The 17,650-nt window shown below is 36.3% G+C and overlaps 1 protein-coding gene across 12 annotated transcripts in view; it reads left to right on the forward strand.

Moving 5' to 3' along the window:
• SORCS2 (sortilin related VPS10 domain containing receptor 2) overlaps positions 1 to 17,650 on the forward strand; it is a 513,640-nt gene that overhangs the window by 455,457 nt on the left and 40,533 nt on the right. For 10 of the 12 annotated variants that reach the window (XM_085547385.1, XM_085547393.1, XM_085547391.1 and 7 more), the window contains exons 12-14: positions 4,550 to 4,626; positions 8,397 to 8,488; positions 10,013 to 10,120. In XM_085547385.1, coding sequence (XP_085403511.1) covers positions 4,550 to 4,626; positions 8,397 to 8,488; positions 10,013 to 10,120 — 277 coding nt within the window. Of the gene's footprint in view, positions 1 to 4,549; positions 4,627 to 8,396; positions 8,489 to 10,012; positions 10,121 to 11,575; positions 15,333 to 17,650 lie in introns of those variants that run through there. The other 2 variants (XM_085547395.1, XM_085547396.1) reach the window with 2 other exon arrangements.

Raw genomic sequence — 17,650 nt, forward strand, 5'->3', positions numbered from 1 at the left:
CGGACCGGAGGGCGCTGTGCTCGGACTGGAGAGTGTCACAGTTGGATTGGAAGGCATCATGCTTGGCCTGAAGGGTGCCGCACTCAGACTGGACGGCGTCATACTTGGACTGGAGAGTGTTGTGCTCGGTCTGGAGGGCATTGTGCTCGGTCCGGAGGGCATCGCGCTCAGTCTGGAGAGTGTTGTACTCGGACCGGAGGGCACCGTGCTCGGACTGGAGAGTGTCGTGCTCGGACCGGAGGGCGCTGTGCTCGGACTGGAGGGTGTTGAGTTGGGATTGCAGGGAGCTTTTCTCATCCCAAAGTTTTTCTGCGTCAGCTCTAAGACTCTCTTTCTCGGCCCTGAGACTCTCTCTCTCAGCTTCAAAAACTTCCCTCTCAGGAATGGTATTGACTAAGGCCCAATAAGCATTAGCTAGGCCCAAAATCATTTGTGCCTCCTGAGATCTGCCTGAGCCACAACATTCCTGCCTCAAATATGCAATCAAACTCTCAGGATTCTTCAAGTGTTCAGGAGTGAAGCTCCATAACACTGAAGATGTCTGTCCTTTGAGAATCTCTTCAATTCCCTGCCACTCAGTATTCTCTGGTTCTAGGGAAGACTTCCTCCGGATGTTATAAATCCAGATACTGAGTGAGATTATTACAATAATCAACAGTAAGTTCAGGGAGATTAAGAGTGTGGCCCACTGATCATTCAAAAACTGCATAAAGGATTCATAGAAAGAAAGAGGAGCACGCTTAAAAATCACCATTTCTGTATAATTAGTTGCATTAGTTGCTCCCTCTGGAGCTGTATACAGATACGAAGTGAGCATTGCTAACCATGCTTTCAATCCATTATACAATTGTATAGCTCCATAAGAAAAAGTGGTTAGCTTAAACATGGCCCAATATGTTTGGAGCGTCTCAAAAAAGGAACCAATGGCACACAGTCCCTGGTAAAACAAATTTAGTAGAGAAAACATTTTTTTTTTCCCTCCAATAGAGAGAAAAAAAGTGAAAGAAAACAAAGCTCAGCAGTGTTTATAAAATATACCGGAGTATTGGCAGTCCGCCTGGACTTTCAAGGTCAAGCTCGCAGGTGCAGAATCGCAAACACGAGATAGCTCCTTAACAGGGAAAAAAACTCGTAGCTCTGTTAAAAGCTAAAAGAGCAACAGAAGAAAAACACAGAAAAAACAGCAACTCAATTTGCCCGCATTCTCCACCAAAAATCTGTCACGGTTTGAACTAAAAATCCACCTGCGTCCGTGACAGGGGCCGTGGGCCCCGGAGGGGCCCTAGGCCGAAAAGAAAAAGTTAATTAGGAAAAGAAAACAGCGGCAACGATCTAAGGAGGCACACTTATTTACTAAATACTATATCGAAATACAGGATAACACAATATAATACAATATAATTGAAAATTGAGCTAACGAATCAAGCAAAATAGGAGAGAGAATGAGTCCCGTAACCGAGAGGCCTACTGTAAATCTAGGCGAACGGCTGAAGGCTCCCACACACTCCCCTGAACGCCAGAACTCGAAAGACGTCAGTCTGTTCTGCGACAGAGTTAATATAGAGTCCAGGTCCCGTGACCTATCGTGTTGTTCCCTGGGAGATGTAGTCTTCTTCTGATAAGTTGCAGATTCAGTAAAATTATTCATGCTTTATATGATGTTATGATGTGGAATACTGATAGCAAAAATTACAAAATTATTAAACCATGACAACATGGAATATCAGTCAGTGCCCCTGTACTTCCAGCCTTGCCACTCCTGTAGAGATGGAACTTGTGTTTTATGGTTACCTCACCCATTCCAGATGCAGTAACATTTTCAGTATGAACTTGAATTGTGCTCAGTGTATTATATTACCTTTACTTGTTACCACAGAAGTATTTTGAGATGTAATACAGAGCCAATAAAATGATGAAAGGGTTCCATGTTGTATTGGCACATCTGAGGAGTTACTTCAGACTTTTACAGCTATAATAAAGAGCATAAAATTTAGCACGATTCTCCAGACAACCAGCTTACTGTTATATCTGTGGGTTGTGTTACAGTTAGAACATGTCAGGTGGGTAGCAGGGTGGCATTTAAAAACTGTTCTTTTTTTGGATGAGGCATTTGATGTCTTTGACTGAAGTGTTGGCTCCCAGTCATAAGAGTTGAACAGAACTTAACAGAAAGGCTATTTCTTACCTTCTATATCCCTTGATTGTGATGTCAGTTTTGTTATGTTTTATTGGCCACCACTCTCATCACAAATACGGTTCATAATTGCACTCAGATACAGAAAAGGCATTTCAAAGGTATGAAAAGGTATTTCAGCTCTATTTTGTGAGTGCTTCTGTGACTTTGCTGTTACTTGTTTATAAGGCTATTAATGTCAGTACTTTATTTGCATTTCATTTGAAGTGAATTGGAGCTGCTGGAAAGGAGTTTATGGGGTGTTGTTACATATGCTTGTTAGCTGACTTAATTCAGCAACATGACACACTTTGAGATAGTTAGAGCCTTGAATCATAACTTTTTACTCAGATATAATAATGTCTTTGAAGTTGCATTTTACTAGGATATAGAAGTTTAAACAATGTAACTCTTTAAATAGGGAAAACTCTTACTCCTTTGTGACATAGATTAAACAGAATGGTTTGGAGACATAGTTTGTAGATTTCAACTTACAAAGTTTCCAAAATTAAGTGGTAGATGTATTTCTCTTAAAAAATCTGGAGGTATTGGACATTTCACCCTTCATCAATGCCCACAGCATGACATCAGCAATCAGAAATCTCTTCATGCACCTCTGTTTTTCTGCTTTTTTGTTTGTTTTGCCCTTGATCGGAAGGTGGGATGCTTTCAAAGGTCAAGAAGCAGTGCTTTCTTCCCAAAGCAATCCACCTCCATGCAAAGTTTTTCATTAGTTGTATTTTTGACAGAATAGAGTTTCTCTGCAACTATAACTGAGTCCCATCTCCTTTTGTTTTTTTGACAACAGAGGTAAAACCAAAGCAAGGAGAAGTCAGGGCTGTCCTTACAAAGCTGTAGTTACAAAGCACTTGCTGATACCTTTGTTATTAATCTATCAGATGGATGTAAAAGTCTTTCTAATGAAACAAAAGTTAATGATGTTGGTTTACAGAATTATTCTCCATTAGCTAACACAATTTACCACTGCACTTTTTAAAGCGCAGCTCCATAGCACTTCTCAAAATAAAGACCTACTCTCGTAAATAGAGTTCTGTAAAAGGTACGAGAGACAATTATTGGCATTTATCCAGGAGCCTAATGGCCTCCAAGAGTGGAGTCTTATTTTCAAAATAACACAGCCAACTATATCAGTGATGAACTACTTGATAAATGAGAGCATGGAAGGAGGAAAAACCAAGAAGGCGCTGTTGAAAGAAATGAACTCCATCATATAAATTCTCTGATTCTGCATGAAGTTTAGCATATCTCATCTAGGCTCTATACAGGATTAAATAACACAGGTAAACCATTAAATGACATAGCACACGCAGTCTTGATGGTCCAAATAGAGAGTGTATTTTGAGCAGTGCATACAGTTATTCTTCTCCAGCGCCTTTCAGCTCCAATGACCATACTCTGTAAACAGATCTGTTTTGGTGGTAAAAACAGCTATTTGTATAACATGCAAGTGAAATTACATATTGCTGTTGTAATCTCGTGGTTTTTCTTTCCTAATCTCTTCTGCTTAGGAATATCTGATAACTTCTCTCTTTTTACTGTGAAAGCATGCAATGCATATATTCAAATCAAAATCACTTGAAAGGACATCATTTAGAAAAGATATGGAGCTATGATTGGTTCTCCATTATAACACTGTAAACTGGTGGTTTAATGATTTGCTGTTTTAAACACCACAAGTTAAAAGATAGAGATATTACTACTTGGGTTACATCTACAATCTTGCTTTACAAATTTGTTTGAAGACTTTTGTATGCAGAAGTCAGTAATCTGCACAGTAATCTGAATGCTGGCTGCTATTCTTTAGTGTAATTTGTCAAAATATTCCATGGCCTCCTGGTGACTATTTAAGTAAAACAAGTAACTCTGCTCTAGACTTTCACATTTACAGAGCTTTTTGGATCATAACCCCTCTTTTCAGTTCAACATATTTATCTAGATCCTGGATTTTTCTACCATTCCATAAAGTCTTACATTTCAAAACTTCTTTTGTTTTTTAAACAATTCAAGTTAAAAATGAATAATTTTACATAATGTGGTTAAGGTATGGCTTTTGAATTCATGTACACGTATATCTTAAATACACGTTTTAACAGAATTAAGGCTCATTACTCCTGCCTATATACAACTAGGAGTGTTTAAAGAAATAAAGAAATAAATATGATGCATAAGCTATTTATTTATTTATTTATTTATTTATTTATTTATTTATTCATTTATTATAAGAGACTATGTCTGTTTTTAATAGAATAAAACCACTCATCTGAGTTTTGTTCTCATTCTGACTGGTGTCAGAATTATTTCCAACCTCTCTCTGGCTAATTACGTGCCCCCTTCTTTCCTTATCTTTTGTGACAGGTAACCTGGGATCCCAGCTGGTTGAGTATAAAGAAGAAATGTACATCACATCTGACTGTGGGAAGACATGGCGCCAGGTATGAAACTGAAATAATTTAAGATATTTTTTTAATTTACCCAATATGTTGAATTTTATTACGCACAATTTATCTTTATATACCCACTCTTCTGAGACAGATGTCTGTTATTATCCACATTTCATTTTCAAACTTAGAGATTAAGGTGGTGATTTGCAAAGATCCAAATTGGTTGGGTGATCCAATTCTCCTGAAACTCAAATATTTTGGTCTCTTTACAGATCTTATCAGTACCTTGCATAAGAAACAGGCAATCCAGTTAGGTTTTTATTAATTTCAGCAATCTTCCTATGCTAACAAAGAAGTGGATTTGGGCTAAATCTTGCAGTACAAATATTCCAAGCTGAAAGATCGGGTTTACTTAGGAAGGGGGAAATGTTTTTTCTTTGTAACTAAAAACTGCTATTAAAGCTTAAAGCTTGTTCTCCATTGAAAATGAGTACACATAAAAGATTGAAAAAAAAACAAAACAAAAACACAGTAAAGCTTTAAATATCTTTTAGAATTATTTAATCATTTATAGGACTAAATACACCACAGTATTTTTTTTTTTTTCCTCACAGTGGTTGAAATGGCATTTGATTTTTGGATACCTTATGCTTCCAATGCATAGTGTTGATTTAAGCACCTTTGTAAGTCACTTTATTTTAAACTGCTCTGTCTCAATATTATTCTCTTTATGAGTGTAAATATCCATAGCAGTAGTAATAAGACACGAGCGGTTCTGTAGTCTACTTTTAATGTATAACCAGAGAAAAGAAAAAAACAGCCCTCAAGTACCGATGTATCAAAAAGTATTTTATTTCAGTTAAAATGGTGTTTTAATGTTCTACTGAAATAAAAGCTGTGTTATTATCTGCGAATAAGTAAGTGAGAAAATGCACTCACTATTGTTATTGTGCTCATCACCTTCAACGTAAGAGTAAATACGTACTTTTTCTTGTATTGCTATTCTAGATAGCCATTAATGCTCTGCTAGATAACTTTTTAAAATAAATATATTATTTTTATCTTGGTAATGTTCTTTAAGTTTTAAAGGATAAGATTTTATGCCAAATTCTTTCTTGAATTCTAGCAGATGATAAATAGGTGTTTAAATGCAAAAGCCTTCCAGAATTTACAGCCTGTTCTGTGCTATCTCATATTTAACAGAGGCCTCTCATGTTTTATTGTCACCATTTCACAGAGTTTCATAATTTTGATAGGGTGAGAAATAAGAAGGAAAGAGGGATGGAGATCAAAGTCATATTTTGCTGCTTTTATTTTTGAGACACTCCAACAGATGATATGTGTTGGAACTTGACCTTAGGATGACTATTCTAACTGTAAAACCAGCCACAAACTGGTCCTTATTGTGACAGTTAAAATCAAACCCATCGTTGCTCACTTGATTTTAATTAAAACTGCTTTCCTGAAGTAATAGCAATTTTGGCACTGAGATAGGAATATAGGACTGGGAAGAAGGCAAAAGATAATCCAACCACCTGCTCTGAAGCAACATTGGTTGTATCAGGAACAACTAAAACAGAGATTTTCCCGGCCTATTTGTTAATCTTTCACTGTAGGAGATTCTGCTGTGCTCCTATATGGTGTTTTACCTCATTTCATAGATTTTTTAACATTTAACATAAGCTGTTTTGCATATCCTTGCTTCTTGTAGTTGTTCTTGCTGTTCCACACATTTTGCAAGGTAAGCAGTTTTCTTCCTGTCTTTTGGGAGCAGAGGTTTCCTGTCAGCTTTAAATAACCTTTCAGATGTTGAAAGGCAATTATCATGTCTACCCATAGCACAGGCTTTCCCTCCCACCCCCCTCTCTGGAAGGAAAGCAATTGCCTTTTTTCCTAAGGGATGGAGTTTCTAAACTGCTTTTCCCCTTTGTTGTATGTCGATCAGACTATCTAAAATCCTCTCCTGAAGAACAGAGGAACTGGATGCAACATTACAGAATTTATAATTACTAATCAGAATGAAATGATTTCCCTTGATATCCTGATGCCTTGGCTGTCACCTTACTTCAGGAGGAGATCTCTCTTTTTGTACTAGAGCATCACATTGTTAACTCAGATTCAGTCCATGATTCATAAAAAAGATCAGTTCCCATATTTGTAGTTCATCCTCAAGTTAAAGAAAATGAAAGCATGCCATAGCTTACACAGGAGTGAGGTAAACGTGATCTACTGATTTGGTGCACTAGGAATTTCTGTGGCGCTCTTCTGGGAAAACCTAAATAGGATGAAGTCATGCAGACAACATCTTCCATTATCTTCTGTGTGAAGGTGTAGCTTTTGGAAACTTTGTGTTCATAAAATAATAGAATCATAGAATCACAAGGTTGGAAAGGACCTATAAGATCATCTAGTCCAACTGTCCTCTGTTTACCATACATACAGAAAACCCTTAGACCATATCTCCTAACTCCTTCTCCAGACACTATCTGTTCTGGCATTGCTGTTTCATTTTGATTTGAGCAAAAGTTCGAATGAATTTTGAAGAAGAATCAAAACTCTGCTGGCTTATCTGAGTTGAAGTGATCTCATCCTTTGGAAGTACATCTGCATTTCACTGAATTGTCTTCTAAAATGTGCAGCTGCATGGAGCAAGTAGATAGGACTGTAAATGTCCCATATCAGGGTTCTGCCAGTAAACTGACAACACCAAAAAGCCAATGAAACACTCGAAAACCTAGGAATCTTGTAACACATATCCTTAGTAATGAGAGGAATACTGAATTATAAAGGCAAATTAAATGCTTGCTATTTTTGAAGTAATTGTGAATGTGCTGTATGATTAAGAATTTTCTCTCTTTGGTTCGGTCTTGCTGACATATCTCTTAAGTGTAGCATTTAACATTGTCATTAAAAAAAAAAAAAGGCATTGTGCATTGTCTGCATTTTCTTATTCACAAGGTGAAGTAGAGCTCACAGTTGTGTTTCTTTGGCTTTGTCAAAGTGTGTTGGAGGCTCTGTGTTCATCTATGGACAGTTCTGAGTGTGCATAAACTCTCACTTTATCACTCAGTCTTATGGTAAATGAACTTTCACTATCTAATAACATGAGTAAACACTGTCTTAAAACAGGTAACTGGTGCAGAAAAGAGTGGTTATTTCTTATTCATTTATTTTAGTGCTACTGATGACCTCAAAAAAAGAAAAAAAAGTATAAAAAGAATTTAGGAGATTTTGAATCCTTTATATCATTAAATCAGTATTACATGTATTTTTGTTTAGAGCTTAGAGCAGCCTTCTTATGTCATCACAAAGTTTGAATTTAAATAAATCATTGACATTGGAAATGCAGAAAACACTGAGACCAATTATTTCAACTTCAGTGGAGTCGGAAGAAAGAACACGCAAGACAGTCCCAGACAGTGACAGTTTTCCTATTTTTCTTAGAATTAGATTACAAAGCATTTCATTCTGCAAGATATAAAGAATATGGCAAATACCGAAGTAAGGTGATAGGTCACCTGGTGATATATAATAGGAAAGAATGCAGAATGCATACTGCGAGAAATGTAAGCTAGGGCTAAAATCACTTCAGACAGTTTAATCTGACTGTGATTTGAACCTGAACGTTTTCTGATTCACCTGCTTACCTTTCTTTTCTGTTACAACTGGGTGAAGAGAGAAGTGTAAGAGTTAAACTGACTTGTTTGTCCTTTTCTTTTTACAGTATAGACTTCATGAAACATAAGATTTTTAACTCTGGTTTTCTCATACATTTAATTTCTGCATTTGCTTAGTTGGGCTTTTTGTTTTCTTATTTGTAGGTCTTTGAAGAAGAGCATCATATCTTGTACCTGGACCACGGTGGAGTTATTGTGGCCATCAAAGATACCTCTATCCCACTGAAAATACTCAAGTAATCCTACAGTCACTTAGAGCAAGCTATTATGTATTCAGTACATGAGACAAAAATCAGATTTTAAGATGAACATTTCAATGTAATCATGTATGATATGCGAGTGTAATCAGCTTAATTTAACATTAATTAATTTGACAGAATTCAGAAAGATGTTTCTGAAGAAAGATTACTTCTTGGTGGTATTGGTACCATGACATAATGAATTAATCATAACAAGATTTTATTGCATCAGTGTAGATATTTTTGCTTAAAAGGATATCCTGGAACTCTACAGTACAAGTCATATTTATCATGGTTATTATCTGCTACTGGTTTGCACCAGCAGTGTAAGGCAGTGATGTTCTACCTACCATGCCTTAGGTCAAAATAGTTGTTTCATACTGTGATAAAGCTCTGTCCTCTTCAGCCACAGTAATGAGGACATTGGAGAACAGCCATGAATTGCTCTGGCAAGAACAATGCAATGCAGTCTTTTGGAGCCAATGGGGAAAGAATTTCAGTGTGCATACAAGTTGTATAGTACCATATGCAAGATGCCCAGTTCTTCTGAGAAATTTGTGCACTAATTAATTGTATTACACATTCTGTGTAGATTCCGTCACATGATGGGAATACAGAAAATGGCGTTTTCTTGTTTGAGAGGAAAGTTAGGTTGCAAATAATTTTGTTATAAAATAATAAATTTTACACTGCATGATAGAAAAGCAAAATATGGTAACATTGTGTAATGGCATATAAAACTAAAATCTTTGCAGTACAAAATAAAAAGATATATAATCATAGAATGGTTTGGATTGGCATGGACTTTAAAGATTATGTAGTTCCCACTCCTTTGGCAAGGGCAGGGACACTTTCCCCTAGGTTAGGAAATAGAAGGTGCAAGTGATTGAGGAGACTGATCATAACAAGGCTCATTTTTGCATAATGCTGCTTATTCTAATAAAATTGTGGCTGTGTGCTTCATTAGCTGGACTGAAAACCATAATTACCCTAGCATTAAAAAGACCTGGACAAAAAGTATGCAAGACGAAAGAATTCTAGTCATAATTTTGGTGTACACAGAGTATTTGAAATACACTTTGTTGAATATCTATTGAAAATTTGTATGTGGATTGCCATAGCTGTAAGGGGCCATTGTCTTGATGCCTGCAGTTTTAGCACTTGTGTTTTAGCAGTTGAGCTGTTTTTCATACTTACATTTCACTGACCTGTGCTTAACAGGTCTCCAGTTCAGGAGAGATCTGTAAATTAACTGACTCTTGAACCTACAAGGTAGCAGGATTGTTTGTTGATGGACAACATTTTTTATTTGCCTGAGAATTTCCATTGTTGTCATAAATTTATTATACTCTTTCTAATAAAGATGGGAGACCCTGGAATATTAATGATACACCACTCAAGCATACTGTGTATTGGTGATTGGACATCTTAGGGTTTAGTGGTTGTGGGATTTTTTATTTTTTCAATGAATTCTGATTTATAAAATACTTGCAAATGAAAACCATTTCGATTTTTTCACAGGTTCAGCATTGATGAAGGCCAGACTTGGAGTACGCATAACTTTACAAGCACTTCAGTCTTCGTAGATGGATTACTTAGCGAACCTGGAGATGAGACACTGGTCATGACGTAAGTTCCTATGTATGCTGCTTTTTTTAGGGTTCTCTGCTTAAGCACGTGAGTGTATTTTTAACTGTGGATGTTTGAAATAGTACTTGAGTCGTTGACGTTTTCTTCTTGCTGTCGCACAAGCCCTTACACTGGTCATGTCCAAACAGCCCCAGTATGTGGCCTTTCTTTGATTTGCACAGTACCCTAACACAACATTTCAGGTTGTAAAGATGAAAAGTTTAATTTGTATGGAATATCACATAGTTGTGGTTAGAGTGTGAAATAATAGGACTGCAGAGTCATTCTGGGAAACTTACATAAAAATAACAGTATCCTGCATTTTTTTCCTGAGTTTTACATATCAGAAGCGTTCAACATCTATCCTTTCTTCTTGTGCAAATTGTCTTCACAGTTTAAACAAGCATATAGTTGTCCTAGTAAATATGATGTTTTATGTGACCAAACACTGTGCTAACAAATACATACTTTAATTCTGTGCAGTGGCTGAGGAAGATATGGTGATTAGAGTGAAAAACTAAGCCAGTTCTGCAGCTCAGACCTGTGTTTATCTGTCTTTTTTTTTTTTTTTCCCAAAAGGCCAGGGACAGCTGGATCTGAGCTGCAGGTTTTGCTCCAATGCTATACATGCTGACTGTAATAGTGAAGGGGAATGAAAGAAGAGAATGTGTTCCTGCATGTATGCATGTGCAAGATGATGAGCTTGCTCCTGTCAGAGCAGTTTGTGTGTCTCTTTGTATTGGAGCTCATTTTGTTCATGACAAGCTTTTTCTTGTAGGAATTAGAAATACAGCTGTTTTTAATGTATGCCAGTGGTATTTTCCTTGGGGAAAAAAAAACAACCACCCAGCACATAGTTTTTATAGGATGTACAGAAAAACAGAAATGCCAACATACTTGAATGCATTGTACCGTGTTCCTAACATTGTACCGTGCAGGGGTGAATTTGATAGACTGTTAGCCCCTTTCTTTCTTTTTCTACTGTTCCATTTCTCTTCTGTTTTACATGTATGATCTGAGAAGCATGGTATTATTCCAGTATCTTCCTTTTCTTTCAAGCATAGGTTTTTGTGGCATAATATGTACCACACAAAGGTACTTATTCCTCTGAATGGAGGATTTCCATTACCTTCAGTGGAAGTATAGGGATCAAAAGCTTATCCTAATCTGTACTCACTGGCAGATAGAACACTGTGTGATGACTTTTATGTTTTGGTTTTGGTTTCTATTTGTTGAAAAACAGTGATTTTGCAAAAAAATGTATTTAATTATCTGGATAAAAAAGCCAAATACTTCATGTGAAAAATACGTCTTTTTGAAATCATCCATATGAAATATATCCCTCTGTAGCTACATTTGATAGAAGATCAGAGGCTCACTAATAAGCATCATATGACTTGTATGTTTCTGAGGCAGAACAGGAGTCTGACTCCAGCATTTCTGTCATTTCTATAGGATCTTACTTTGCAGCTAGTTCTACTGAACACAGAGGATGTCAGAGACTTCCCATTACAGACAGGCACTGAAAAGACTTGCTGTCTTCCTACCTGTCTCCAAACATAATGGGAAAAATAAACCTGCAGTATGTGTTTCCCCCCTGCTGTTATGTCGGCTTCTTTGCCTTTCCTATCACCTTTGCTAAAGTTTTGCTGTCAGGGTGACCTTGTCTGCCCAGTGGTGTTTTACCTGACTGTATATCAAGACCTTTTGTTGTTCTCTCTGGCTTAGATCTTTTTCTCCTAGAACTTCATAGCTGGATTTAGATGCCGGGCATGACTTTATCTACCACAATTTTCATCTCTTGAGAAATGCCATCCTCTGATACACACTCCCTGAGGAAAATAATCAACTCTGACATCTTTTCTATTAGAGGTGATACCGTCTTTTCCATTTTATTAGATAAGTGTTTTTACTTCTGGCAAATTATGGTAAGATGTACTTTTGTTTGGTAATGGAAATAAATTAATACAGCTTTTTTCACCCTGAATCCAGTCCCTAAGTCCGTTACTAAGAACCTAACCTGACATTTATTTACTTGTGTAGAATTTTCATTGTCTCCCTTTGGTGGGGAGTCCATTTGACTTTGAATAAAGAGTCCAGAGTTAAATCAGCATAAATTAGCAAAGAACATAATTCTGAAGTGAGAAGATAGCAACTGAAGACTGTACAGCAATACTGAAACAGACTTTTTCATTTAAAACCTCTAGAATAAACTCACAAAGAATCAAATATTTTACTTATATTGAAACAACCTCTTTCTGCAGGGTAATATCCCGGTTCCACTGAAACTGGGTTAAGGATTTCCTTGTATATTTTTTATTTCAATCAGGGTTAAAAATGATAATAAAAATAGAAAGATTATCTGGGGAAGATATTAGGGAACATGATAATGATGTGTGTAAGAGAGGCATGAAATTCTCCAGCATGTTGACTGGGATATTACCTGACCTGCAAAGGACTTTTGTTTGAATTCTCTTCTGTTCTAACCTATCTAAAACTAAGTTGTCTGGAAAGCTTTACTGAAGGAAGGAACAGGGGAATGCGAGCATGGTTGCCTCAAATCTTCATTTCAGAAAGTTTTGTATATCCTTCAAAATAGTAGAAAAGCAAACACAAACTTGTCAAAATTTTTTAGAAAACTGAATTGTCATCTGCCAGTTGACATTCATCAAAATCATTCATCCAAATACCCCACAGTATTCAAAATATGTGCACTCAAATACCAAGGAAAACATTTTATTCCATTGTACTTTGCAGTAGACCTACTTGTGTGTTTTAGGGGTTGAAAACAGTAAACTATCCAAAAATTTTAGGGTAACCTTTCTCAGTATAAATTATATATAAATTCTCAGTATAAATTATATTCTAAGTAGTCCTACTTAATATATTTAGGAGTTTTAAGCAATAAAGAAATCATAACTTTACGAAACTCATTTTGAATAAAATTATTTCAAAATGAAGAGCTCAAACCCACCATTGATTGCTAAATACAAAGTAAGATTTAATAAGAAATTTGCTCAACTAATACATGTGTTTTAAATTCATCAAATGTTCTTATGGGCTTTATTTTGTTCTAAATTATTACAGAGTTAAATTTACTGAAATGCAGTGTTACACTTCACAATATATTATATTTGGGGAAAAGAAAACTACTTAACACTGGATTGAGTAATGGCTCAACTTAGTGGAAAAAAGAATAATTTTATGTGTTTGAAATATTGATGTTCCTCTTCAAAGGAAGTAGTTCATATAATGAAATTTTCAAATGTGTTTAAATGACTTCTCATCACAGTATGGCTTCTGGGAGTATTTAGACTGAGACTGCAGAGTAAATCCAGCAGGGACAATAACGGTGGTACTTCAGACCACGGTCCCTTTTATTAAGAAATTACATAAAATGACTTATTTTCTTTGTGTTAGGTAGAATCAAAACCTTCCTTTCAGGCAATTATGTGTATATATATAGTATACAATTCTTGTAGGGATTTTTTTTCCTTAATGTCTTGTGTAGAGTGACAATTTTAGATGCTACTGGGAACTTATTGACATCTCTTAACTTCAGTACTTCTTGTGCCTCTTGCTCTTAAAGTCAAGTTGCATTCCTGTTGATTTCCTAAATTATAATATAAGAAAAAAAATAGGTTAAACTTAATCAAAACAAGGCGGATATTATTTAACAGGGGTTAGATATTAGTCAGAACCATCTGGATTTTTGCAGTTGTTAATTCTGCCCAGCTACTTTGACGTTGACATGAGCATCCAACATTACATGTATCTTATGGAGCTTATTGTTGTGCCATATGTGGCTACACACTGTTTTTTGTTTTTTGTTGTTGTTGTTGTCTTTGAGTATCTTTCTAGCTGGTGGTTGCACCTTTGCATCAAGAGCTCTTCACTGCTAAATTTCTCATATTGAACTCTTTAAAAAAGGCAGCTAAATGGTAGATAAAGCCTCAGTAGGGAAGAGAGAAGCTGATTTCCCAAGGTGAATTCTAGGTTATAGTTGTAACCATCTGATTTCTTGTTTGAATGAAGTTTTAAGAAGCATTGCTTGGTTATGAAATTGTTATGCTGTCTGCATAATAAAGAGCATACCTCAGTGTCCATAGTGGAAGAAAGACAGAAAGATAATGGTGACCTTAATTTCAGTCTAACCTGTATATCACCTAACTCAGGCTCGCAGATAACAGTTTAGTGTCAAGTCTCAGTTGCTTTTTATTTTTGTCACCTTTGTGCACTCAGGTGTTTGCAGAGCAAGTCTGTGCACTGTAGCATGACTACAAACCTGTGGTCTTGGAGCCCAGACCGTGAAACAGCCACTATCTTCTCTGTCTGCTAAAAAGAAGTAGGCATTAGAAACATTGACCACCAAAAAAAGTCATTCTAACCTTACTTTAGTTGGGCCTTGAACTCCATTTTGCTCTCAGAATAAGGATCACAGCTGATCACAGCTCTTTATCCTGGTTATACAGTTGAAGTCCAAATGAATAATTTCCTATCTGGAATAAAAGAGATCTGGTTTTCAAGTATGTGAGTAGAAAAAGAAAATTCTTAGCTAGAGAATTAATTATAAAATGTTAAAAAATTCCACAGGTGAATTTGATCTTTACAATGGTACCAGAGAGGTGTATTATTTATAATGTCATATTCTTCTCCTTGAATCAGTCCATTTTCTTCACAGTCTGTGTTGTATTTACTTCTGCATATGGCATCAGGCTAGATATTAGATGTACATCTTTTTTTTCAAACAGCTTACATTCTAAAAGATTGTTCTTGGACAGAGTTTTATGATACAAATGGAAAAAAAAATAATATTGGAGATAGTTCACAAACATCACGAAGCCACTAAGCTTCTGGATAAAATGGAAACATACTCATCCTGCTCCTCCCCATTACTTCTTAGAATCTAAGCATACACTTCCTTCTTTTTCCCCGAAGGAGCTGAAACCAAGATGTTTTGGCATAAAAGAATGATTGGCAATTATTATTTTTAAGGGGCAGGAAACAAAGAGAAAACATGTTTTGGTTGAATTTCAACTAAATTGTTTCCTCCAGTCATTTTTCACTTTGGCAGCCAAACTAGGAGAAAAAATACACAACAAAACACACTTCTCCTTAGTATATTCAGGATATGCATGTGCTTGCAGTTTAAAGCACTTTTAAGTGTCGAAGCATGTTTGTACATAGTATCTTGTGTATACAAGCACTGTTTATAAGCAGTTATATGTAGTTGCATTATGCAGGCAGGTACCTATTGTTGCACATGGAAGCATTCATCATTTCTGTAGTTGTAATTTAGGAAGGCCACTGAAAATGTGACCTCTGTTGTTTTGAGGAATTAGAAAAATATGCTGAATTATAATCTTGATGTATAACAGACGGCAGCATGAACGTGGCATTACTTTCATCCATTTATATTAGTTTGATTCCCTTGACTCAAATAGTTTTTCTTGATTTTACAGTGCTGTTAAGGAAGTGAAGACATCTGATGGAATGAAAGCAAGTCTTTAAAAATTCATTTGTCATCTTCTTTTTAAAACCAGTAGATTTTAAATAGCATTGTAGACGTAGTTATGGCTAACCTACTCTTCCAAGCCATATCCTCATGAATGTCTTTCATTAATAAACTCACCATTTCTGTGAGTTAAGAATACTAAGCATTGGCAGTGCTTATACTAGAGATAAAGTTCATCCTCCCAGTGCCACACCCTAATCACTTTACTCCCTCAACAATTATTCAGAAATCCTACCATGGGGAGGTTCTTTGTCCTGGTCTATATTGAGAGGCACTGTAATAATATGAATAATAAACTACAATAGGCAAAGCAGAAGCACACGAAAGATTTTCACCTTCCTTTGTTGTTTCAATATTGTCACAATGTGTAGTAAAGATCTAAATGAAGCTAAGGATCATCAGCTCTTTGGGCTCACCGTAAACTGACAAGGAACTTCTCACCTTTCGTTTCAAGGACAGCTGAGAAAGTTGCTGCTGTTGTAGTGTAAATGGCCTCTAATATCTAGTGAACCATAAGGTGGATTAAGTATTCAGTCTGAAAATGCAGTTGTGCTATAAAAATAATCAGGGAGATGGGACAATTAAAAAACACACTTTAACAGTGTAGTAGTCTCTGACAATGGTTGTTTGTTCTATAATGATTTACTACTGGAAAGGAAGACTAATCATGGGGAATAAAATCTAAATACCACTTTTTAGCATAACTTTGTGGCTACTTCCATTTAAATGAATACTTTCCAGGAGACAGAGTGAGAGTTACTAAATTAGTTATGTAAGAACTCTGAGAGTCTTCTTTCCTTTCCCAGCTCAGTAACATATTCAGTGTTTGATTTTGAGGCTTAGATTCACAAAGAATTTCAGGTACCTGCCTTTTTGCAAGCATTTTGACATCTTTATTTTGGTGCAGCTTGGAAGAATGGATTAAGATCTGTTATCTAAGACAGCCCCATTGGGATGACCTGAACTGCAGGTGATACATATTGTCACTTGGCTGACCCTGATTGAAATCCTGGCTTTTATTCTGTTAATGGTTTTATACATTTGAAGGCTTTTCCAAAAAACGTGGCAGGTAGTGTTCCGCATCCAGCTGGCATGTGAAGCTAACAGAGGATGTCAACAGGGCAATACAGGGCTACAGAGGCAAAATTTGCTGTTTCAAACATCACAGTTGATGACAAAGTCATATAGAGGAGAGCAAAAGCCAGCACAGCACTTGGGAGATTAAAGCAGCATGTCTAGAATGAAAGAGGCATCTGATTTCAAACCAAAGTAGCTGTGCATCACCCAGTTGTCATCACTAGTCTTCAATATGACCACAAAACTTGGACAATTCAACATGCTATGTTAAACATCTGAATAAATTCCACATGTGGTGTCTTCATGGTCTTCCTGTTACAGGTACAGCAGAATTGCTTCCTCCACACTGAGGTCACTGATTGTTAGATATTCAGGAGTAAAGTAAGCCTGTTGCAGGTTCAACTGTAACTGGTGGGTATTAACATCAGGCTCTTCAAAGCCGTCTTCTTTGTCCAGAGTAGCAGAGCAGGGCTACATTGATAAATCAATGTAATGTGACAAAAAGTCGCTCAGGGCATATCTTAATTTATATGGCATTAGATTCATAATAAACTCCATCTGTTCTGGCAAAGAATGTAAAAGCTTATGAACAAAATCCTGAAAAGCACAGCTGAAAAGTGAAAGCAAACATAGTGGATATAACAAGCTGCTTGTCAGGATCATTTCTCTTGAATGAAGCCATGAAAGCTGAATGTTTATCTGATAAGTCTTTGGAAGACTCCATCCCAAGAACCGCCATAGTTTTGGTCAGGTATCTACCAAGTGACACAGACAGCAGGCAGTGCAGCTAATACTGTTAATGTAAACTAAAAACCTATTGAAGAGATGTATTTTCCCATTGAAAGAAATATGAATTTATTGGATAAGATTATCACTGCATATAATTTCCATTAAATTAGCTCTCCCTGATTATGAACTTTATCGGGAACAGAAATAAC

Source organism: Coturnix japonica, chromosome 4, assembly GCF_054131305.1.
Source record: "Coturnix japonica strain WE chromosome 4, WE-NBRP24, whole genome shotgun sequence".
In the NCBI taxonomy this organism is placed as follows: Eukaryota; Metazoa; Chordata; class Aves; order Galliformes; family Phasianidae; genus Coturnix; species Coturnix japonica.